This window comes from Geotrypetes seraphini, chromosome 6, assembly GCF_902459505.1.
Source record: "Geotrypetes seraphini chromosome 6, aGeoSer1.1, whole genome shotgun sequence".
Classification (NCBI taxonomy): domain Eukaryota; kingdom Metazoa; phylum Chordata; class Amphibia; order Gymnophiona; family Dermophiidae; genus Geotrypetes; species Geotrypetes seraphini.
Window position 1 is genome coordinate 233,436,336 of NC_047089.1, and position 24,213 is coordinate 233,460,548.

The window sequence follows — 24,213 nt, forward strand, 5'->3', positions numbered from 1 at the left end:
TTCTCCTTCTCTGCTCATCCTCCAATATCTCCTTCTGCCTGAAACCTCCCCCTCCTAACCTACTGAACCCCACTACTGTCAATCCCACCTGCCCTGGTACCATAATCCCCACGCTTCTGCGCACCAGAAGTCATCCTTCCAAAAAAATCCCCCGAAGAATCAATCACGCCTCCTTAAAGCCCGTTTCCCCTGCCAATCCCCCCAACCACGCCTCTGACTCCCTCACCCCAGTCCTGTCTCTCTACTGCAACGCCAGATCTGCATGCAACAAAACCCAAATTCTGAAGGACCTTCTTGAAGATCTTAATCCCGGATTCCTATTCATCACTGAGTCATGGATCACAAAAGACGACATATTCTCTCAAAACGAACTCTGTTCTCACGGTTACCAAGGCCTCTTCTCCCCCAGAATTAATCGAAAAGGTGGTGGCCTGGCACTCCTTCACAAATCATTCTTTGACGTCCAGCTTCTAGAAAAGGGTAGCCATGCCTCCCTAGAATACATGCTAGCCTCTGTCAATGATGAACTCCATCCTCACCCACTGGGTATCCTGCTATTATACCGTCCACCATCCCCCTGGAACAAATCCTCTGATCTAGTCCTAGAGACTATTACTAACGCCTTCCTCAAATTTCAAAGGCTATTAATCATTGGAGATATCAATCTTCACATAAACGATACCACCAACAAGGATGCCATTCATCTCAATAACTTCCTCACCTCTTTAGGCTTTCCCCCCCCCCCCGGCTCTCTCCCCAACCCATGAAAAGGGGCATACATTAGACATCATCAGCTTCCTCAACCTCACCGACTACAATACTTCGGTTGACGACGCTCGCTGGGAACCTGTCCCTTGGTCCGACCATTTCCTAGGGACTTTCTGCCTCCCCATTTTCATGTCACACCTCGAACCAACACCGCGTACCCCCAGCCCCATTACCTTCCGCAAAAAAATTGCGAGCGATCTGTTCTGGAACAAATTCCTCAACCTATGTTCCACCACTCCCAACCCTCCAAGCCCTGAATCCAACTGGCACAACTGGATCACCCTCTCGGAAACCACCTACCACTCCCTTGCTCCACTATCCACTAAAACTGTCTCCTACTCCCGCAAAGCCCCCTGGTCCCTTCCATACCACAGACAACTGAAGCAGAAATGTCGAATACTGGAACGCAAATGGAAAAAATCTAAATCCCCCTCTGACAGACAGTCCTGGAGGGCGAATATTAAGTTCTACAATACTGAATTAAAAAAATCAAGGAAGAACTACTACGGCAACAAAATCTCCAGATCCAACAACCAAAGCAATACATTCTTCAACATCTGGCATTCCATATCCTCCAATCACGATCCCGCCACACCCCCCTCCTCGCCATCTGCTGATGAACTAGCAAAATTTTTCAATGAGAAAGTCACTACCTTACGATGCTCCTTCCCTCCAACACCCTCTTACGACTCTCTGGTGCTTGCCACCTCCAACCCTAATCTAACCGATGCCAACCACATCCCAGCCAACAGATCCTGGACCGCCTTCGATCCTGTCTCCGACTCCCAGGTCTCCAAACTCTGCCTCAAGTTAAAATCCTGCAGCTGTACCTTCGATCCCTTCCCCTCCTACTTATACGAAAATATTCCCACACAAGCCATCTCATCTCTCACCAAACTTTTAAATTCCGCCCTACTCTCAGGCCTATTTTCTGCAGAAATGGGACACATTGCCCTATCCCCTCTACTCAAAAAAGCTGATCTAAACCCCTCCACACCATCCAGCTACCGCCCAATAGCTAACATTCCTCTTCTGACCAAGATGCTGGAGTCCATCATAGCTACCCAACTCTCATCCTATCTTGAGAGATTCTCCATTCTACTACCCTTCCAACATGGCTTCAGACCCAACTTCAGCACCGAATCCCTTCTGGCCTCTTTAATTTCAAAAGTCCAACATCTTCACTCCTGCAACAAATTCGCTGTCCTTCTTCAATTCGACCTATCTGCAGCCTTTGACATTGTCCACCACGACATACTAATCCTCCAACTTTCTGAAATTGGCATAAACTCCACAGTCTTAGATTGGTTCTCAAAATTCCTATGCTCTCGCTCCTACTGCATTAACATGAACAGTTCCTCATCCTCCCCCTGGAAACCGATCTGCGGAGTTCCTCAGGGTTCACCTCTATCCCCGATTCTTTTCAATGTTTATATGTCCTCCCTGAAACTCCTCCAATTATCCCCCTCTGAAACACTTTAAACCTACGCCGACGACATCCTTATCCTCCTCGAGACCGATTCCAACCTCACCAACCTCTTTGACAACATCTCATCTTGTATAACGAATCTCCAATCCTGGGCTCTCACCGTCCAAATGAAACTTAATGAGACCAAAACAAAACTACTCTGGCTAGGCCCAAAATTAGGTCAACTGCCCACCCTCATCCCACTATCCTCTGGTACCAAACTGCAGCTTGAACACTCAAGCAAAGTCCTGGGAATCATCATCGACTCTACACTGTCCTTCAACGATCACCTCAACTCCTTAGTAAAAAAATGCTTTTTCAACCTTCACATGATAAGGAAAGTCAGATCCTGCTTCCACCAACAACACTTCGTTGTCCTCGTTCAATCCATTATTCTATCCAGACTTGATTATTGCAACTCCATCTACCTAAGCCTAACAAAGAAAAGTCTTCTCAGACTTCAACGGATTCAAAACACCGCGGCTAAATTAATATTTGCAAAAAGCAAATACGACCACATCTCCCCACTTCTGTCTAAACTTCACTGGCTCCCAGTTCTCCTCAGGTTCACTACAAATGCGCCTGCCTAGCCTTCAAGTCTCTACAAGGCATCCTTCCTCCCCTGTTTCCACTATCTTGGCTCTCCCCGAATCCTAACTCCACCAGATCCACTCAAAAATTCATACTATCATTCCCCTCTTTAAAAGGCATCTCCCATACAGGAAAACTTGGATCATCCCTCCTCTTCAAGATCACCGAGCTATGGAATAGCTTACCTGCCCCTCTTCGAAGTTCGCTCTCCCTCCAACGCTTCAGAAAACACTTGAAAACTTGGCTTTTCTCTAAAATGTAACCACTCCCTCCCTCTCCACCCTACTTAGTCCCCTCCTTCTTTCCTCTCCACCAAGCTCTTCTTCTTCCCTTTGGAGTTCCTTTCTTTAGTAATTCCTGTAAACCGTGTCGAGCTCTACTTCCGTGGAGATGATGCGGTATACAAACTTAAGGTTTAGTTTAGTTTAAACAGAGTGGTTTTGATAGATTTTCGGAATGCGTTGTAGGTCTGTCTGATTTTGTTTATGTGGTTTCCCAGCCAGGATTGTTGTCTGTTAGCTTGGAATTTGAAGGACCAGTAATTTTAGGATAGGCGAAGATGTTTTTGTTTCTGGTTGTTCGTGTGGGGTTGTATAGAGTAAAGTGTGTTTGCAGGTAGGGAGGTGCTAGGCCCCAGATTTGTTTGAAGCAGATGCATGCAAAGTTGAACTGTATTCGTGCTTCCATTGGTAGCCAGTGCAGCTTTTTGTAGTATGGGCTGATGTGGTCTTGTTTTCGCAGTCCAAAGATTAAGCGAACTGCAGTGTTTTGTACTAATCTCAGTTTTTTTAATTGTTTTTTTGTGGGATACCCAGGTAGACGATGTTGCAGTAGTCCAGGGTGGATAGGATCAGCGATTGCACCAGTAACCTGAAGGATGTTGTGTCAAAGTATTTTTTAATGGTCCTTAGGTTCCATAGAGCGTAGAAGCAGGTCTTCATCTGCTGTCATTTGCTATGTTACTGTGTAATATCTATTCATTGAACATAAGAACATAAGACTAGCCTTACTGGGTCAGACTAAAGGTCCATCAAGCCCAGTAGCCCGTTCTCACAGTGGCCAATCCAGATCACTAGTACCTGGCCAAAGCCCAAAGTGTAGCAACATTCCAGAATCCCAAAGAGTAATTAAAGATTCTAGAACCCCCAAAGAGTATCAAGATTCCATACAGAATCTCAAAGAATAGCAAGATTCTGGAACCCCAAAGAGCAGCAACATTCCATGCTACCGATCCAGGGCAAGCAGTGGCTTCCCCCATGTCTTTCTCAGTAACAGACTATGGACTTTTCCTCCAGGAAACTGTCCAAACCCTTCTTAAAACCATCGAAACAGCGAGCTAGCAATTGAGGCTTATGCAGAAACATGAAACGTGTGGTTCTGAATTTATTTGAAAGAACTTCTTCCAAGACATGGTAAAAAGTTTAGGAAGCAGGGGCTTAGGTTTGCCTTGAACAAAGTGTTTTCACTAGGCCAGACTTCCCAGGGTTTTCTTCCTGCACCCACTTTCTTGAGTATCAGATTCCTTAGGTCTGTTTATTTTAAATAATGGTAGATAACACAAAACTAAGGGGCAGATTCTGCGCCTAAAAAAAACAGCGGTGGATGTTAACTTCCGTGCGGAACTTACCCCTCCCCCCCTTTATCAAGCTGCGCTAGAGGTTTATAGTGCGGGTCAACGAGATAACTGCTCTGATATTCATAGGCATTCTATGAGCATTGGAGCATTTACAGCTCCGGCATGCACTAAAAACCTCTAGCGCAGCTTGATAAAAGGGGGTCGTTAATTTTTTAACGAGCTTAATTGGTTTGATTATTGGCTCACACCATTAAAAGCTCATTTAAAAAAAATATATATATAATTACAATTAATTTGAGTTCCGCACAGATCTCAGCAGGATTCCTACCTGCGCGTGCCAGCGACTAAAGCCTAAAACAGTGTCAAAACATAGTATTACGAATTTTCAGATTGGCACTTTGCAAAATAAAATAACCCTCTTTCCCGCTACAGTGGCAAAATAACGCTCAGAATTTAGGACGTTGGTAGGGCTGAGAACTTTTCACCACCCCCTCGTAGGCGTGGAAAGGCTTAGGAGTTTCTAGGCACCTACGATATAGGTGATGAAGGCTACGCTTACATTACAGGCACACTAGCTTAGAAGTCCTTATAAGCGATGGAATCAAATTTTAAATAAAACTTGAAACTTGGTACTCATACCTACTGGCGCCTAACTGCATTTAGCTGCTGGTAGGCGCGATTCTATAAATGGCACCTAGATTTGATTGAGATATGGCAAATGCCATTTTACTAGGCACCCGCCGTTCTAGGTGCTACTCCTTGGGGTTTTCGCCAGGTACTAGGGACCTGGATTGGCCACCGTGAGAACGGGCTACTGGGTCTGACCCAGTAAGGCTAGTCTTATGTTCATTCACATCCTATCTGTTACAGAAAAAAAACACTGAAGTGTTTATAGTCAAAAATCTAGACCCCCCTAGACCTGCCCAATTCCACCCATCCCCGCCCTGGTCCCGCCCCCAATCCTGCCCATTTCTCACCCCAGCCCCGCCTCCAATCCTGGCTCAGTCCCACCCCCCGCTGCCTGCTCTCTTCGGACAGGACATCATTGCATCGTTACCTGGGTTTTGAAAAGCCGTCCGAACCCTACTCAAAAAGAGATCCCAGCAGACAGCCATTCAGTCCTGGTCGATCAGACTTCTTGTATATTTTGTAGGCCGAACTCTAGAAAAATGAGACGCTCACCACATTATTAACTTTACAAATTGTCAAAAACAGAGCACAAATACTTCTAATTGTATGCAGAAAAGTTCCATAAGCAGTGGTGTAGCGAGAGTGAGTGGCGCCCCCCACTCCCGCCCTCTTCCTCGCCCCTTCCCCGCCGCGCAAGTGTGTCCCTTCCCCATAGCTTGGGCGGGCGCAGCCACCAACTTACTACCTGTGTCGGCTTCGGCATTCTCTCTGACATCACTTCCTAGGCGTGGGTCCCGGAAGCGATGTCAGAGAGAGAGCGCTGAAGCCGACGCGGGCAGCAAGTTGGTGGCTGCTTGCGCTCAAGTCAAAAAGGCACGGGGGAAGGGAAGGGGCGCGTGCACGGCAGGGGAAGGAGTGGGAAGGGGAGGGGCGGAGAGCAGGGTGGGTTCTGGCGCCATTGTCCGTAAGGCAACAATTTGCAATGTCTTACAAAGATAATCAGAAAAAGAAAGCAGTGCACTAGGGCAGGGGTGGGCAAATCCAGTCCTCGAGGGCCGGAATCCAGTCAGATTTTCAGGATTTCCCCAATGAACGTGCTTTGAAAGCAATGCATGCAAATAGATCTCATGCATATTCATTGGGGAAATCCTGAAAACTCAAATGGATTCCGGACGTGCTTTGAAAGCAATGCATGCAAATAGATCTCATGCATATTCATTGGGGAAATCCTGAAAACTCAAATGGATTCCGGCCTTCAAGAACTGGAGTTGCCCACACCTGCACTAGGGCACCTCAAAAAGGGAGGAACAAAACCTCAGAAATACTGGTGAGACTCATTTTAGAAGCCTTCAGTCGTCATCGGTGAGCTTTTGCTGGCGTTATTCCCGGATAGTCAATGCAGAGTTACGTCTGGGCTTTGGCACTGAATATCTCTCACACAACTCAGTGACTCCCTGAAAAATCCCGCCCCCTCCATTCTGCAGCAGAGGCATTTTTCAAGGGAATCGCAGACTTATAATTATAAACCTGCACTTCCAGCTCTAGCCAGCACATAAGATGCAGAGTGATGATGTCATAGCCCTAGCTCCGAAGAAACAATGATGACATCAGCAGCTACTTCACAGTTTCAGAAACATTAAAGAAAACTGGTAGCCATTTTTGATAAACTTTATCGTGTGTTTCTGCAGTGGATTAACGAAAGGTATATTTATTAAAAGGTTAGCATGCACTAACAGACATTAACCAACTTTATTTCGAATGCACTTTCTTATCAAACTTTTAGGAAGTCAATCAAAACTGATGTCTTTGATAAATTTCTTTGACTCCATTTCTGCCTTGATGTAGTTCTAAAACACTTCCAGGAAAAATTCGATTACACTTCTCCCTCCGTATTCGCGGTTTCTGCACTCGCGGTTTCACATAATCGCGATTTTTCGTTGGGTGACTCCGCGCCCCCTCCCCCCCAATTACATCATGATTAAAGTTCCTTTCCTTTTGCTGTACTGTAATGTAAAAAAAGTTAAACTTTTACCAATAATCACTCTGCTTCCATAATTTCTCCTACAAAATCGAAGTTTCAAGACTTTCACCTTGAAAATCGCTGGTTCACATCATGCACAGGGAAAAACGCTGCTTCCCAGCATGCATAGAGTGAAATGCTGCTTCCCGGCATGCATAGAGAAAATCGCTTGCCTGCTTAAAGCTTTCTGAATCGCTGCTTGCATGCTTAAAACTCTAAAAGCTGCCAAAAACATTGTGAATCACTGCTTGCCTGCCAAAAGCATTCTGAATCGCTGCTTGCCTGCCAAAAGCATTCTGAATCACTGCTTGCCTTCCCAAAAGCATTCTGAATATTTACTGTATAGTATTTATTTCTAGTCCTTTCCTTAAACCGCGAATATGAATTCTATTTGTTAATCGCGGTATTAGTAACAAAACCGCTATCTTCTACAAAAAAACGCGATTAACATATACAATTCATATTCGCGGTTTTTCTATATTCGTGGCTATAGCTGGAACGTATCCCCCGCGAATACGGAGGGAGAAGTGTAATCTTATCATGCTAATGTCATTTTGAAATTTTTGGGTAATATCTCTGTCTGTATACAGTCGCTTCCTCTGTAAACTGCTCTGAAATGTTTATGGTATTGCGGTATATAAAAATAAAGTTATTATTATTATTAGTGTGCGCTATTTGCTACTGTGTCCATGTTATTCCTATGGATGCTGCAATAGATAATTTCTGATAATGTCCATTGGTGCACGCTCCAGAAAATACCGTGTGTCCAAAAAACGCACTAGGGCTTACTTTTGGGGATGTCTTATTGTTTTCATGTACAACAATCATCTCTCCCTTCCTCTCCTCTGCCCCAGTTTTTCCTCTTTCCTTTCTCCCCCCCATGTGCAGCATCATTCCTCCCCTCTCACCCATCCCTTTGTGCAGCATCTTTCTAACCCTCCATCCCTCCCATCCCCCTGTGCAGCAGAACCCCACCAACCCTCCCACCGTAAGAATGACATACCTCCGTCTGAGGCCTCCTAAAGCAGCGGGGGTGGGGCTTGCTGAATCGACGAGTCCAATTTTTTTTCAGCAAATCAGACAGAACTAGTGTCAGGGATGGAGTCAGGGAGTGTCGGGAACATTTGGGGGAGGGGCTTTGGGGGGGTCAATCTTAACTAGGGCTTATTTTTGGAGTAGGGCTTATATTAGGAGCATCTTTAAAAATCATGCTAGGGCTTATTTTTGGGATAGGTCTTATTTTGGAGGAAACAGGGTAATCTAAGCAACAAACCGGAAATAGGGAAGAGACTCACTTTCATTCACTGATACCTCCTCTTTCACACATAATAATTTTTGGGGAGAACCGTTTTCCCTAGCAGTGTTCTGCTTTTTTCCTTCTCCTGGGGGAGTTATACATTGGTGCATGCTGACATTTTGTAAACATGCCACCCTAAACTCGTTCTAAACATGCTTTCTAAAATGAATTGATTACATCTAAAATTCCAGGGGTAGGGAACTCCGGTCCTCGAGAGCCGTATTCCAGTCGGGTTTTCAGGATTTCCCCCAATGAATATGCATGAGATCTATGTGCCTGCACTGCTTTCAATGCATATTCCTTGGGGAAATCCTGAAAACCCGACTGGAATACGGCTCTCGAGGACCGGAGTTCCCTACCCCTGATTTAAATGAAACCATGATTCATTATTTTCATTGTTTGCGGTTGTTGTTGGGTTTTTTTTTTTGTATAGCATTTACATTAGAAGAAATTTCTGCTCTTTGAATCTTACAAGATAATCAAGACAGATAGACAAGATAAGGAAGATAACAAGAGGGTCTGAGTTACAACTATGAGGCCACGAGAAAAAAAATCCACATTCATTTGATTCATTATGGGTCTATTTTCCAAAGATTTATCATGTAATATAGGTACAAAATTGGATAAAACAAATTGAAGACCTAATAATCTTAAACTCTTTTAGGCAAACGTTATTTACAGTCAGGGTCATGTTTCTCTTTATAGGCTGCGAGAGTAGATGTCTCTTCAGCTATTCCATCCCCTTCTCCCATATTCAGTGTAGCCATAGCTTGTCTAGCTCTGTGGTCATATGAAAGAGCTAACAGTGGTTCATTTTAGATACTCTGACCCAGTGGTCTCAAACTCCAACCCTTTGCAGGGCCACATTTTGGATTTGTAGGTACTTGGAGGGCCTCAGAAAAAATAGTTAATGTCTTATTATAAAAATGACAATTTTGCATGAGGTAAAACTCTTTACGTTTATAAATCTTTCCTTTAGCCTAAGTCTTAATAATAATATTGTAATTTTATAGCTAGAGACATTTGATCAAGAAACTGTTTTATTTTACTTTTGTGAGTATGATAAACATACTGAGGGCCTCAAAACAGTACCCGGCGGGCCGCGAGTTTGAGACCACCGCTCTAACCAGTGTGCATATAACAGAGCACAGGCCCTAAAGTCGCGGTCTCAAACTCGCGGCCCATGGGCTGCATGTGGCCGGCCAGGTACTATTTTGAGGCCCTCAGTCTACATGTGATTGTCCGGCGGTCGCTGTAACCACACGCAAGCGCTTTCCTGCATCTATATGCGATTGTGAGGTGGAGACACAGGAAAGCGCTTGCGTGAGCTTACGGCCGTGAGGTGGGCAAGGTTCCAGCTTGTGCGTGTGTCTGGGGCTGGCGGAGGTGAGAGCTGTTGATACTTTTTCACTTTCTGCATGTTGCACTGCTTTCAGCCGTGTATAGCTGAAAAACGTGGCTCTGATGTTGTAAAAAAACATGATTTTACTAATTGAGAGCTTTGAGGGCAATAAGGGTTTTTTTTTTTCAGGAAAAATATCTAGATACCCGTATTCATGCATTAGTAATCTCGAAATTAGATATTGTAACATCGTATATCTGGGATTGTCAAAAAGATGTCTGACACCTCTCTATCTACAATTTCATTGGTTACTAGTTTTTTATAGAACCGGTCCAAAACATTAATTCTTACACATAGAGCATCCTATTTGTCGCAACCCGATTATTTGTATTCTTTGACAGTACCTTACACACCAACGAGAGCTGGTCTCGGTGGGCGACTATAACGATGGGCTGGATGGCCCGGGTTGGTCGCCCATGGAGAAGCAGCTCATAGGTGATAAGAAGGGGGAGGATATGGTGGAGGAGGAGCAGGGCATGATGGGAGGGGGATGAATAGTATGTGCCTCCGAGGTTCAGGGTCTTTCCTGTCCCTCGGAGGCAGCTTTCCCTCCCACCCTCCCCATCTGGGGATGAGCCGTTAGAGGGAAGTGAGATCAGGGGAGCTAATAGGCTTTTAGGCACGTGTCACGGAAAAGGGGCATGGAGGTGAGGTCCATGCCACCCCCTAGGCTCTTGCTCTCATGGCGGGGTCAGGTGGAATATCATTTTGATTTGTTTTTGTAGCTCGGGAGGTGAAGCAATTGTTAATTGCTTATTTATTTGTCCCAATAAACAAGCTGCGGCCTGGTTATTACTATGGATAAAGAGTCTGTGGTTATTTATGGTTGTCATTATTGTTGAGGTTATATGAGATTTGATAAACAGGAAAGTGAGGAGGTTTGGTGAACAAGAAGGTTAAGGGGGCGATGGGGGAGGCGGGGTGACAACTGGGCCATTCCAGATCCATATGTTATCAGCTATACAATAATCTGATAATCCACATTTTGGATTTGTAGGTACTTGGAGGGCCGCAGAAAAAATAGTTAGGGGTCCTTTTACTACGTGCGCTAAACGCTAACGTGTCGATAGAATCTAATGGATCGGATAGCACGCCTTAATAAAAGGACCCCTAACTATTTTTTCTGCGGCCCTCCAAGTACCTACAAATCCAAAATGTGGCCCTTCAAAGGGTTTGAGTTGGAGACCACTGCCCTGAAGCTATAGCACTTAGAATTATAGGAAGGATTTTTTAGGATGTTAGTATAATTTAATATGCTACGTTGCAGCCCTCAGAAACAGGACTCTTCCCCTTTATCTGTTCTTTATTCATTTTCAGATTTCATGTTTTTTTATTTGAAAGAAAAGGGACTCTGTGCAGACCGATTGCAAAGCCAGTCATGGGAGCCTAGGGCGCTCTTAAGTCCCTGAAGAAAAGTCTAACATTTATCCCTGAAAGCTGGAATTGGGATGGGGTGCGGGTGAAAAATTGAAAGACCATCTACCATTGGGCTCTGGGTGTTTTTAATTTTTTTTTTTACGATGATTCCCTATGCGTGGAGCCCTTCAGGGCAAAGATGGAGAATGGGAAGACAGGTATAAGCAATTTGTAATATTTCATCATTATCCAAAGTTCTTCTGTTATTTTCCACTTGCTAAGTGCCGGTAGGAGAATCCACTTTGTGGCAACTAGCGAATGACACGGGGACAAATTTTTCTCCGTCCCTGCTGGAACTCATTATCACATCCCAGTTCTTTTCCTGTCCCTGCCCCATTCCTGCAAGCTATGTCCTCATCTGCAAAAGCCTCAAACCCTTTAAAATCCTAAGTAGCAACATTCTAGAGCTCAGATTGTGATGTCATAATGCTCATTCCACCAATGCCTAAGCTCCGTCCTCATCTGCACAAGCCTCAAACACTTTAAAATCATAAGTAGCAACATTCTAGAGCTCAGATTGTGATGTCATAATGCCTCATTCCACCAATGCCTACGCTCCGTCCTCATCTGCACAAGCCTCAAACACTTTAAAATCATAAGTAGCAACATTCTAGAGCTCAGATTGTGATGTCATAATGCCTCATTCCACCAATACCTAAGCTCTGTCCTCATCTGCACAAGCCTCAAACACTTTAAAATCATAAGTGTTTGAGGCATGTTCAGTTAAGGCAGAGCTTAAAGGAATTGGGCAGGGACAGTGACAAAACTCACGGGGACGGAACAGGAAAATTCATTTCCTGCAGGGATGGGGAAAAAAATTGCCCCTTATCATTCTATGACGTCTATTCTTATTTTAAAAAATGATAAGAGATATAAATCTTAGAAATGCTTTCTTGCCAATAAAAATAGGTGATTGCACAAAATTGAAATCCTGTGAATATTCTGAATTTTAATGTCTAAATTACAAGACCAAATGCTTGATTAATGTGAGGTTCCTTTTCCAGGTTTAGGAGAAGCTTGGGGACATGCGAGTCGAACTGCTCCTTCAGACAGTGTGGCCAAAGAACTGGGATCTCATTTGCTGCAGGTACTAAATCATTCTTTTTATTCATCTGCTATTTTATTTTTTTAAACTTTAGATTGAGGACAATAAATAAAGGTTCTCCCCTTTTTATCCAAAAGAGAGAGATGTAGATGCAGTTGCATGTTTGGGAGATGAATTTGTTACAAGGTGACATTGAGAGGCCTGATAAGGACAGAGGCAGACTGTAGAGTGTGGGGACTCCTTTCTCCATCCCATCTCTCTCCTTTTCCCCTTAAATTATTAAGGACTAGATTCACTAAGCCCACTGATCAAGTCCCAACCACTTAGCAATCCCTTTGTGACACAATTTTCCGCCAACCCGATTCACTAACCTCTGTCCTGATCAACCTCCGATCCGCGTATGCAAATGAGGGGGAATGGCATTCAAATCTGGAACACCAACTGGGCTGGCCAATCAACAAAAGAAGCAACTGCTGGGGACCAGTCACTCACTGCTTTCTGACTGCATCTCCTGCTCTTTGCCTGGATTCTCCGGCTCTCCTGCCCCGACTCTCCTCTCGCTGCCCTGCTTTTTGCCTCGACTCGCCACCCTGCTCTCGCCCCGAATCTCTCCTGCCTGCCACCCTGCTCTCGCCTCGAATATCTCCTGCCGCTCCAACTCTCCTGCCCTTCCCTGCACTGCGAGCCCTTGGTTTTAACCTACGGGTTTAAAGTGGGTTAAAATCACAGGCTTGCGAATAAAAAGAGAAGCGAAAAAAAGGTGTTTTTTTTTTTTTTAAAAAAGGTCGCTGCTCTGTACAGATGGTCTGCGCATGCGTTGGGATCGATATTCATCGATCCCTGCAGTCGGTTGGTGGCGTGATTCCGAGCATCTTCATTTGCAAGAGGATGCATCGTGAATCAGCCAACCAGGATCTGACCTGGATCAGATCCGGATTGGATCGGTAGTTCTGTTTAGTGAATCCCCCCCTAAGCTATCACACTCTCAGCTGTTCAAGGACCAAAGGGCATATGGTGCCTTTTCACTTTTTAAAAAAAAATAAAGCGCATCGTTATGAAATGCAGAGTCCGAGGCATTATCTAAAGACTGACCATCAGTGGTTGAAAGCCTGGTTTGGGGGGAGGGGCAGTGAGCCAACAAGATCCCAATTTGCAGCCAAAGTATTTGGTTACAGAGTGTAAAACCCCTTCCCTGCTGCAGCTCATCCTCAACCTTCTCTCAAGTCAAAAAAGTCTTCTACGGTCCAAGAAGTTATGGGGATGTTAATACCTGACCCCAGACAAACAGAAGTTCAATTAAAAAAAACCAAAACAGACAGCAGTTTACAGAGACACAAAATACCCTTTTTTTGCCTGGAGACTTTAGAAATAATGTGACCGCTTCGGAAGATTTTCCTTAAACTGTAGAGAGGCCACTGAAAAGTTCTCAACCAAGAAGAGAATGATGTGGAGCCATGAAACTTACAAGTTATTTCAACATTTTTCGTTTCATTTTGTATGCTTGAAACGAAAAGCGTGGAACAACCTGGAAGTTTCATGAAACGAAAAGCGTGAAATAACCTGGAAGTTTCATGGCCCCGAATCATTCTCTTCTTGGTTGGGGCTGAGAACTTTTCAGCGGATCCGTCCTGTTTTATTTTTAACTTGAAAGTTTGTGCTCAAGAAGTTATCGATTGCTGGGGGGTTTAGGGGAGAGCGATGAAAGTTAATTTTCTGGAAATAAAACCCAATATAATCTAATGTAGAAGACTCTCCCTGCCAACTTGTTTTGATGCCTCTCAGGAAAGGATTTTTGACTTGTTTTATGTTTCTTTCCTTTTTGGGGATTTTTTTTTTTTTTTTTTAAAGAGAAGAAACACGACCTCTACACTTGTGTTTTAAACAGCAGATTCCCTACATATTCTCCGTTCTGCAGCTTGTATGTAGACGGTATACTAGAACATTTTAAAATGGCAAATGGTTGCATCAAGGTTTTTTCCCCCAACAATAAAGGGATGATTTTTGATCAGGAATACTGTTCCCAATCGCAAATATTTCTATAATGCAAAAGGGGGGAGGTGCTAATGCTTGAGTACCTGAATAAATGAATGTAAACCGTTCTGAGCACCCCTGGAAGAACGGTATAGAAAACTGAATAAATAAATAACGAATTGAGCATATCCAAAGAGTGTAAATTTTGAGAGAGCCTACTACACGAGGAGCAACAAGTTGTTTCGGGGGGGGGGGGAGTCTTGGGAATTTTCTCTGCCAGTCTGCGCTCTAAATAAATTTTTTACACCAATTTTTCTGCTCTCTCTCTCTAATGAAAACTAATCCCTTTCCGGAGAAATGTGGCTTATGATGTTAATATTTTTTATCTGCTGTTTTCTTATCTGCTGTTTCCCGACAATCCAGTAAATGTGGCAGTCTGCGGGAAAACCCCGCCATCAGTTAGCCAGTCTCATTCCTCCTTTTGTATAAACAAAAAACAAAACCAAACCAAAAAAAAGCCCTTCTTTTGTAATTTTCCTTGATGGTCTCATTTGCCTTCAATTATTGTATTTCTATCCCACTTCCCTTACTGGTCCCGTCTGTCTTGAAAGTCATGTATTTGCTATATGAACTTTTTGTTCCCCTGTATATTGTTATAAACTCTTTTTAGAATTGTGCATCGCCCCGAATATATGATTGGGCGACCAATCATATTTTAAATAAACTTGAAACTTAAACAACTGGTACTTCCAAAAATACTCCCAAAATATGGAAATTAACTTAAAGAATTCAAATGTATATTTATTCGTTGAAAGCAAACTTTTATTTTGACTTCCAACTCCTTGCCTACAGTTTCCTAACTATATCTATGAAACGTTTGAAACTTTGAAGTGCATAAAATGACCATTTAATCAGACCTGTAGCAGTACAATGTTCCTTTTAAGCAAAACATTAATTACAAAGAACCCTCAGTCTTCATGGAAAACCTGACATTTCCCTGTTTATTTCATCTGCTATACCCTAGCTTAATATTGTTCTATAAATATGTGATTCATAGGGCAATAATTGTGATATTTGAATTCGGCAAATCCAAAGTAGAATTTAAATGATATTCCACTCTGGTGTATTTCTTTTTAACAGACACTGGACGGGTTTGTTTTCGTGGTAGCTTCGGATGGCAAAATCATGTACATTTCCGAGACGGCCTCTGTGCATCTTGGTCTGTCACAGGTAGGAATTGCATTTCATTTTGATATTTTTTTTTTTTAAATTTGTTTCCATGTGTTAAACACAGATCAGCGAATCATTTTACAAGCTTGCCTGGTTTCTCCCAAAAGACAGGCGTTTTAATTACCTTTGTTCTGTGCCAGATTAAAAGTTTTACAGCGCCTGTCAGCTTCATGCTTTCTGCTGTCGATGAAATGATTAATGTTTATTAAATAATATCGGTCGTCAGACAACCTCTTATCGTAAATGAAGAACTACATAAACCACTGAAAAGGGCTTTTAATGCATCACACAGGCATCATTTGATTCTTGAAAAAAGTTGTCTCACCACAATTTTCCCCTGATTTTCACATGCAAGTGTAACCATAAACAGCGTTTTTCTTCTCAAAAATATCCCAAGTCACTTACACCATCATTCCCGAGTGTTGACCATAATACTTGTGAAGAAAGCAAGGCCAAACACAGGGATACTTTCTGGATAAATGAAAGCTCTTTTTAGTGGCTTGGTTCTGCATTTAGAAACATATAGAAACATAGAAGATGACGGCAGAAAAGGGCCACGGCCCAACAAGTCTGCCCACTCTAATGACCCACCCCCTAAATTCTTCCCTGAAGTGATCCCACATGCTTATCCCATTTTCTCTTGAAGTCCAGCGTACTGCTGGCCTGGATTGCCTGTGGTGGAAGACTATTCCAATGATCAACCACCCTCTCGGTGAAGAAGTACTTCCTGGTGTCACCATGAAATCTCCCACCCCTGAGTTTCAAAGGATGTCCTCTTGTCGCCGTAGGTCCTTTAAGAAAAAAGATATCCTCTTCTACCTCAATACGGCCCGTGAGATATTTGTACGTTTCAATCATATCTCCCCTCTCTCTACGCTCCTCGAGTGAGTATAACTGCAACTTGCCCAGCCTTTCCTCATACGGGAGATCCTGACTGACTGAGGGTCTTAAAATTTACTAAATTGATTAATGTCGATAGTGCATTTTGTCAACAGCTATTTGCTGATTGGTTGGAACTTTTTTTGTGGCTACTTATAATTTCAGCAACGTACATAGTAATCATATTACAGGTGTTGCATTTTGCTGTTTGCAAGAACCATAAATTCATTGTTAATAGCAATTATATATGTGCGTCTATTTCTGCATCTTATACTTTGAGCTTAAAATATTATTTAATCTCAGCAGGAAAACTTATAAACATTTCTGTCTGTATTACTGAAAAAAACAAAACAAACTCACAACATACAAGCTAATGTAGAAAAAACTGAATTTTGTTATTTTTCCATAATCTTATCCTCTGTTTAGCAGTACAACAATTTCAATGAAGACCTTTCCAGCACTTGGTACAAATGTTGCAACTGTTACTTTAATGGTAATGGTTAACAATAAGAGTTATATTTTAAGGTTTGGGCAGAAAACGGGCAAAATCCATGAAAAAGCAGCAAGTCAGTTTCCCTGCAGAATTTTGAAATGGGACATTTTTTTGTACAAGGATATGCTAAGTTTGTTTCTCATAGACACAAAAAAAAACCCCACCCCCCTTTTTCAAAGCTGTGTTAGCGGCTGCCACTGTGTTGACTGTTCCGAAGCCCTTAGGGATTTATAGGGCTTCGTGGCTTTTGCTGTGCAGCTTTGTAAAATTGAGCATAAGCCTTTTCTGTGCACCGAGCAGCGTTTTACCTATTGAAATAGGGGTTCACAGAATTGTCCCTGGGGTTTACATGAATAAAAGTACTTCACATGTATGCAGTTAAGTAGATAATCGTCCAAAAATTATCCTCAACACTGCATACACACATCAATTGCATAGGTAATACCACCACTCAGTGTCATATAAGGGTATTCAAAAAACCTAAACACCCCTACAGACAACCCTGTGTCAATAACCAGTTGAAATAGGAACATAAGAACATAAGAAACGCCTTCACCGGATCAGACCGAGGTCCATCTTGTCCGGCGATCCGCGCACGCGGTGGCCCATTTAAGTACTCCTTTTTGGAGACTCGGATTTCCCGTATCCCTCAATATGATTTGCAAGATCCAACTTGCGCTTGAAACCCAGAACAGTAGTCTCCGCCACAACCTCCTCCGGGAGAGCGTTCCAAGCGCCCACCACTCGCTGTGCGAAACAGAACTTCCCGACACTTGTCCTGAACCTGCTGCCACTCAGTTTCAGGCTATGACCTCTTGTCCGTTTCACCTCCGAAAATGTTAGCAATGCTGCTTCCTGGTCTATTTTATCAAATCCTTTTAATATTTTAAAAGTCTCAATCAAATCCCCTCTCAGTCCTGGGTCAGAAAAACTCCATTTGATTCTCAATCTCCATTTAAAGTGTGCAATTCTCAAAAGAAAAGCAAAAATCACTGTCTAATATCAAATATATGGTGAAAAAACCCCACACTTATCTGAAAACGATCTTTTGCAGTGCCAGGTAGTAGAAGCAGAGAAAACGCTGAGAAGAGCAAACACTATAAGTTCGCGGCTACACACTAGCCGTCAATCAGCTGTTCTTCAAATTATTCCAGTCTCAGAATTTCCAGTCTCAGCACTGGAATAATTTGAAGGACCAGCTGATTGACGGCTAGTGTGTAGCCGCAAACTTTTAGCGTTTGCGCTTCTCAGCGTTTTCTCTGCTTCCGCGACCTGACGCTGCACAGGACTGCCCTGTTATAAAATTAGATCCTATATCAGAGACGGGCAACCATGATCCGTGGGAGTCACAGTGCAGTCAGGTTTTCAAGATTTCCACATAAGAACATAGGAAGCGCCATCTCCGGATCAGACCTTCGGTCCATCAAGTCCGGCGATCCGCACACACGGAGGCCCCGCCAGGTGTACACCTGGTGTAATTTTTAATTTCAAACCTAAAATCTCTTCAGATCGGCCTCAAACTGTTACAGACTGTGTTTCTGCTCTAAGAAACAAGACTGCATTACATACAAAGTAGATGTGTATCAAGTTTGCTTTTGAATCCTAGGACGGTCGATTCCGCAATAACCTCCTCTGGGAGAGCATTCCAGGTGTCCACCACTCTCTGCGTGAAACAGAACTTCCTGATATTAGTCCTGAACTTGTCCCCCCTTAGTTTCATTCCGTGTCCTCTCGTCCGTGTCAAATTGTACAATGTAAATAGTTTTTTCTGCTCTATTTTGTCGATTCCTTTCAGTATTTTGAAGGTCTCGATCATATCCCCTCGCAGTCTCCTCTTCTCAAGGGAGAACAATCCCAGTCTCTTAAGTCGATCCTCGTATTCCAGTTTCTCCATACCCTTTACTAGCTTCGTTACTCGTCTCTGCACCCTCTCCAGCAGTTTTATATCCTTCTTTAGATTAGAAGACCAATGTTGGACGCAGTTTTCCAAGTGGGGTCTGACCATTGCTCTTTAAAGCGGCATTATGACCCTCTCCGATCTACTCGTGATTTCCTTCTTTATCATGCCCAACATTCTATTTGCTTTCTTTGCTGCTTCCGCACATTGCGCTGACGGTTTCAGGGACCTATCTATAAGTTGTAGATGCCTACTGGTGGCTAACTCAGTTTCCACAATAAATATGCATGAGATTTCTTTGCATGGGCTTCTTCTATTGTATGCAAATAGATCTCATCCATATTCATTGTGGAAACTGAGTTAGCCACCAGTAGGAATCTACAACTTAAGTGCCCTTATATTAGGCCAGGCTTTTCTTGGCCTAAAATATTGATACGTAATGTAGACGCCTATTGGTACCTCAAATTTGGCCCTAACCTAACATGATCATTTATTTTTTTTCATCAAAATGGGGCATCTACTGATTTTCAGTCCCACCCTAGCCCTGCCCCCAATCCCGCCATAGCCCTGCCACAGCCCCGCCCCCAATTTCTTTCATTCATTTTTCATGTACACACAATGTTTTATTAATTCATAATGGTAAGCATAAAATTTCTAAAAACACGAAGCACACTGTATACAGAGAAAATGTTAATTATCATTTATATTCAGGTTTTTTTCAAAGAGGTCAAGACAGATGACTTTAAAATATGCAATATCACCTCAGTAACAACTATAGAAAAATAGACAAATACAGCAGACCCTCAATATTCGCGGGGGTTAGGGGCAGAGCTGGCCTGTGAATAGGGAAAAATCACGAATAATTTTTTGGGCCGGCTCTGACCTACCCCCGTCTCCCTCCTGCGTCCCCAACCTTACCTGGTGGTCTAGCAGTGACGCGGGGCAGGAGTGATCTTCCTATGCTCCTGCCACATGTAGAGCCATCATCAAAATGGCTCCCATGAGTTCCCATTCCCAGGAACTCACGGCAGCTATTTTGATGACGGCTCTGCATGGGGTAGGTGCGTTGGAAGATCACTCCTGCCCCACGTCACCGCTAGACTACCAGGTAAGGTCTGGGGGATGTCCAGGGCAGCATTTCACCATTAAAAAACAAGGGGAAAAAAAATTGCAACTAATAGAATTCGCGAGTGGGGAAACCGCGAATCGGGAGGGGGAGCTGTATAGTGCAAAATATAGACAGCAAATATAAATTCTCAAAACTGATACATTTTGATTACTAAATTGAAAATAAAATCATTTTTCCTACCTTTGTTGTCTGGTGATTTCATGAGTCTCTGGTTGCACTTCCTTCTGACTGTACATCCTTTCTTTCTTTCTCTCTTCCTGCCCTCTTCTTTCTTTCTCTCTCCCTGCCCCCTTCTTTCTTTCTGTCTTTCTTTCTCTATTCCTGCCCCCTCAAGTCACCGCCACCTCCCTGCCACCCCCCCATGCCACTGCTGCCATACTCCTCTAACTTTTACTTTCTTTCTTTTTCTCTCCCTGCCTTCCCCCATGCCACTGATGACGACAATTTCTCCCTGCTTCCACGCCGCCGACACCGACACAGCAACAGGGCCAGACACTGCACAACAGCTGGCCCAGAAGCCTTCTCCCAATGTCAATTCTGACATCGGAGAGGAAGTTCCAGGCCAGCCAATCGCTGCCTGGCATGCCCGGAACTTCTTCTCCAATGTCAGAATTGACGTCGGGGAGAAGGCTTCTGGGCCGGCCGTTGTGCAGTCGCTGCACTCGCCTGGCCTGGCCCTGTTGCTGCGTCGGCGGAAAAGAAGCAGGGAGAGAGCCCAGGCTCTGTGATCGCCTGTCCCGTTGTCCCCACGCATAGCTTCGGGATGCTTTCTCTGAAGACAGGACATTTTGGCGTCCCAAAGCTGTGCGTGGGGACAGGGGATCTAAAAACGGGACATATGGTCACATTACCCTAACCACAACTGCTTGTCAGGTAGGTACCTTGGAGTAGATGCCAACATCGCGCCTACCAAGTTATTTATTTAAAAAAATGTATACACCACTTAAAATCTGGCCGGTGAACAGGAGGAACGTACATAATATTTTTATTTTTTATTTTTTTTAAATCTTTATTAATTTTCAAATATTAACAGTGCATTGCAAAAATTTTAAATATAAACAAATCAGGAAAAGCACTTTATATATAGAAACATTCTGAAAACAATCATTTTCTCCCCCCTTCCTCCCATTCATCCATAAAAGTATAACCACATATAGAATTTCAATAAACTAAACATACATAATATTAAAACCAAACAACAGCACACAAAGCAAACATCTACTGAACCTAAGAATGGTCTAGGCCAGTGATTCCCAACCCTGTCCTGCAGGACCACCAGCCAGTCGGGTTTTCGGGATACCCCTAATGAATATGGATGAGAGAGATTTGCATATAACGGAGGTGACAGGCATGCAAATCTGCCCCATGCATATTCATTAGGGGTATCCTGAAAACCTGACTGGCTGGTGGTCCTCCAGGACAGGCTTGGAAGCCACTGGTCTAGACATCTTCGGCATCTCTCAGCCCTAGAGAGCAATGGCCACCTCTTCGACGTCACATGAAGGTATCTACAAAAAAATAGTGTCTTTAGCTGTTTCTTAAACCACATACGATTTTCTCACGATCTCAAAGCCCCGGGAAGAGAATTCCAATGTTGTACTCCAGCAATAGAAAACATGGAATTCTAAGTTTTCACATAATGAATTCTATCTTCCTTGACATTAATCAACCGCATCCCACCCTCGGATCTCAATTTACGAGGTGGTTGGTAAATTTCCCAAAGATTTAGGAAACATACCGCAGCAGATGAGTATAACACTTGATGAACAGTGGAAAGCACTTGGGGCTCCTTTTACGAAGCTGCACTAGCAGTTTTAGCGCGCATAGCGTGGGGTTAGCGCGCACGGCAATGCAGAGCACGCTAAAAACGCCAGCACACCTTAGTAAAAGGAGCCCTTGGTATAGTAAGCTCTGTTGGACAGGAAGCCAGTGCAAGGATTTCAAAATCGGAGTCATATGATCTGTTTTTGAGATGCCCGCTATTTATCTTGCTTCAGAATAGAGAATGACACGGTGACAGAATTCATCACCGTCCCTGTCCCCGCGGATAACCGCGGGAAATAATTCCATGTCATTTTTTAGTGTCTATTTCAGCCTCGGTCCTTCTACACCAGCATTCTTCAAAGCAAAGCTTGCGGGTCAGTGGTTGTGGCCATTCATACTCTGATTCTTATGTGAGCCAAGGATAATGAAGCCATTGTGATATCACTGATGTGATTGGCTCTTAGGCACTGGTGGAATGAGACATTATGACATCACAATATCTGCTCTGGATACCAGAGACTGTCATTCTGTAGTGTCTGTTTCAACCTCAGTCCTTCTACACCAGCATTCTTCAAAGCAAAGCTTGCGGGTCAGTGGTTGTGGCCATTCATACTCTGATTCTTCCCTCTCTCCTTAAAGAATGACATGAAGATGGTTTCCCGCGGTTATCCGCGGGGACGGGAACGGTGATGAATTTTGTCACCGTATCATTCTCTACTTCAGAATTCATTAATAGCTGGCAAATTAATTTTTTAATTGTTTTTTTTAAATCACTTTTTAATGGTGTTTTCAATTATGAGCACCTATTAACCAGTAGCAAACAATTAAGTTAGGCACTTGACTTAGTAGGCAGTATTTATAGTGTCAGGGCCTAATGGCTCACAAATCTTTACACTAACCAGTTAGTACATGCTAGTGTAGATGCATTAACTGGTTAGCCCAGAAATACCCACTCTCCGCCATTACATGCCCTCTCAAAAAATAAAAAAATATATTTAGCGCATGCATATTCAAAAACTATCATGTGATGCTTTATTGTGTCCCACATAGTAAGGGGAAGGTGGGGAGTGGGGCAGACCACCCCTGGTGCCATCTTGGTGGGGGGCCACAGCACCTTTTTGCCCCCCCCCCATGCCACCCTCACACCCTCCCTGTTCCTCTTTAAATCTTCACCAGCGTGAGCAACTACTGTGTCCTGGCCCCCTCTGAAATCACTTCCAGGTTGCGGGGCCAGGAAGTGACATCAGAGGGAAAGCCAATGCCGGTGTGAGCAGCAGGCCAGAGAAGCTGCTTGCGCTGGTGAAGATTCAAATAGATACGGGGGTGCGAGTGTGGCATGGGGGGCGCAAAATGAGTGGAGGGTGGTGCGACAGTAGTGGGGGGGAGGTCAGAGAGGAGGGGGTGTGGGGCGCCTCCTACCCTCGCTATACTGCTGGTCTCACAGTTCATTTTTGCTGTGTTAGACTTGCGTTAATGCTTAATGCTTCTCAGTTCCTTTTCACTTCAGAAAGATAAAAGACCTCTAGACTGCAGCACAACATTAGGCAGTTATGAAACCTCGGCTAAGAGTTCTGGGGTACGTTTTGCAGAAAACTGCTCAATTCACGAACTAGGCCAAAGCTCTACAAGTCTGTCAACTTTACATAAATAAATACGTTTCTGTTTGTATGACTTTTCCTGTGCTTAATTCCCCTTTTCCAGAAATTGCAGGAAATTGAATCCTTGGCCGATAAGTGTGTTATTTCAGAACTGCACAAGCGGCTTGATTTGTGGGCTTTTTTCATGACCTACTTTTGCTGAATGCAAAAGCTGGCCGACCAGGTATACAGAGACCGATAGGAGGGGGCATGCTGGCATCCTGTTCTTATGTTATGGCGATGTGCTTCCCCTTGCTATATCCCCCCCAAAGATTGAAAATATGCACCAGGCTACAGCCCACCCTTCCTCCGGCAACACAATTGATATTTTATTTATTTTTAAAAAACTTATAGACCACCTAAGTCTAAGGGGTCCTTTTACTAACGCACGCTAGTGCGTTTTAGCATGCGCTAAATGCTAACACGTGCTAGCACGTCCATAGGATATAATGGACGTGTTAGCACGCATTAACATTTAGCGCATGCTAAGACGCACTGGTGCGCCTTAGTAAAAAGACCCCCTAAGTGGTGTATAAATATCATACATACACAAATTATAAAAACTCAAACAAGACAACATAAAATATTACAATAAATTCAAATCAATCTTTCCTAATTTTCTCTCCAAGCCACCTTCCCCCCCCAAAAAAAAACAACAACACATTGAACCTGGAATAATCAAAAACCCCACTGAACTTAGAGAAAAATCTACAAACAATTGTGTTTTTAGTAATTTCTTAAATGACATATTATCCTTACACAATTTCACTCAACTTTTTGAGCCCATGTCCTGCACACAGCTTTGACGGATCACTTTATTTCCGACTGGCATTTATATCCCCTTAAATTTACCATAGGACTTCATAGGGACCCCTGAAGAAGACATTCTGTCGAAACACGGACCGTGTTGAGTCCAGGGTCCAAAGCTTTTCAGCGGACTGTGTCCTAGAAGTTTTTATGTGGTTTGCAAAGTTTTAATATTATTTTAATATTAATAAAG

General features: G+C 43.5%; 1 protein-coding gene across 3 annotated transcripts in view; it reads left to right on the forward strand.

The window, feature by feature from the left end:
• Positions 1-24,213, forward strand: part of SIM2 (SIM bHLH transcription factor 2) — a 125,440-nt gene that overhangs the window by 45,276 nt on the left and 55,951 nt on the right. For 2 of the 3 annotated variants that reach the window (XM_033947617.1, XM_033947618.1), the window contains exons 2-3: positions 12,173-12,255; positions 15,325-15,414. In XM_033947617.1, coding sequence (XP_033803508.1) covers positions 12,173-12,255; positions 15,325-15,414 — 173 coding nt within the window. The remainder of the gene's footprint in view (positions 1-12,172; positions 12,256-15,324; positions 15,415-24,213) is intronic. The other variant, XM_033947619.1, reaches the window with a different exon arrangement.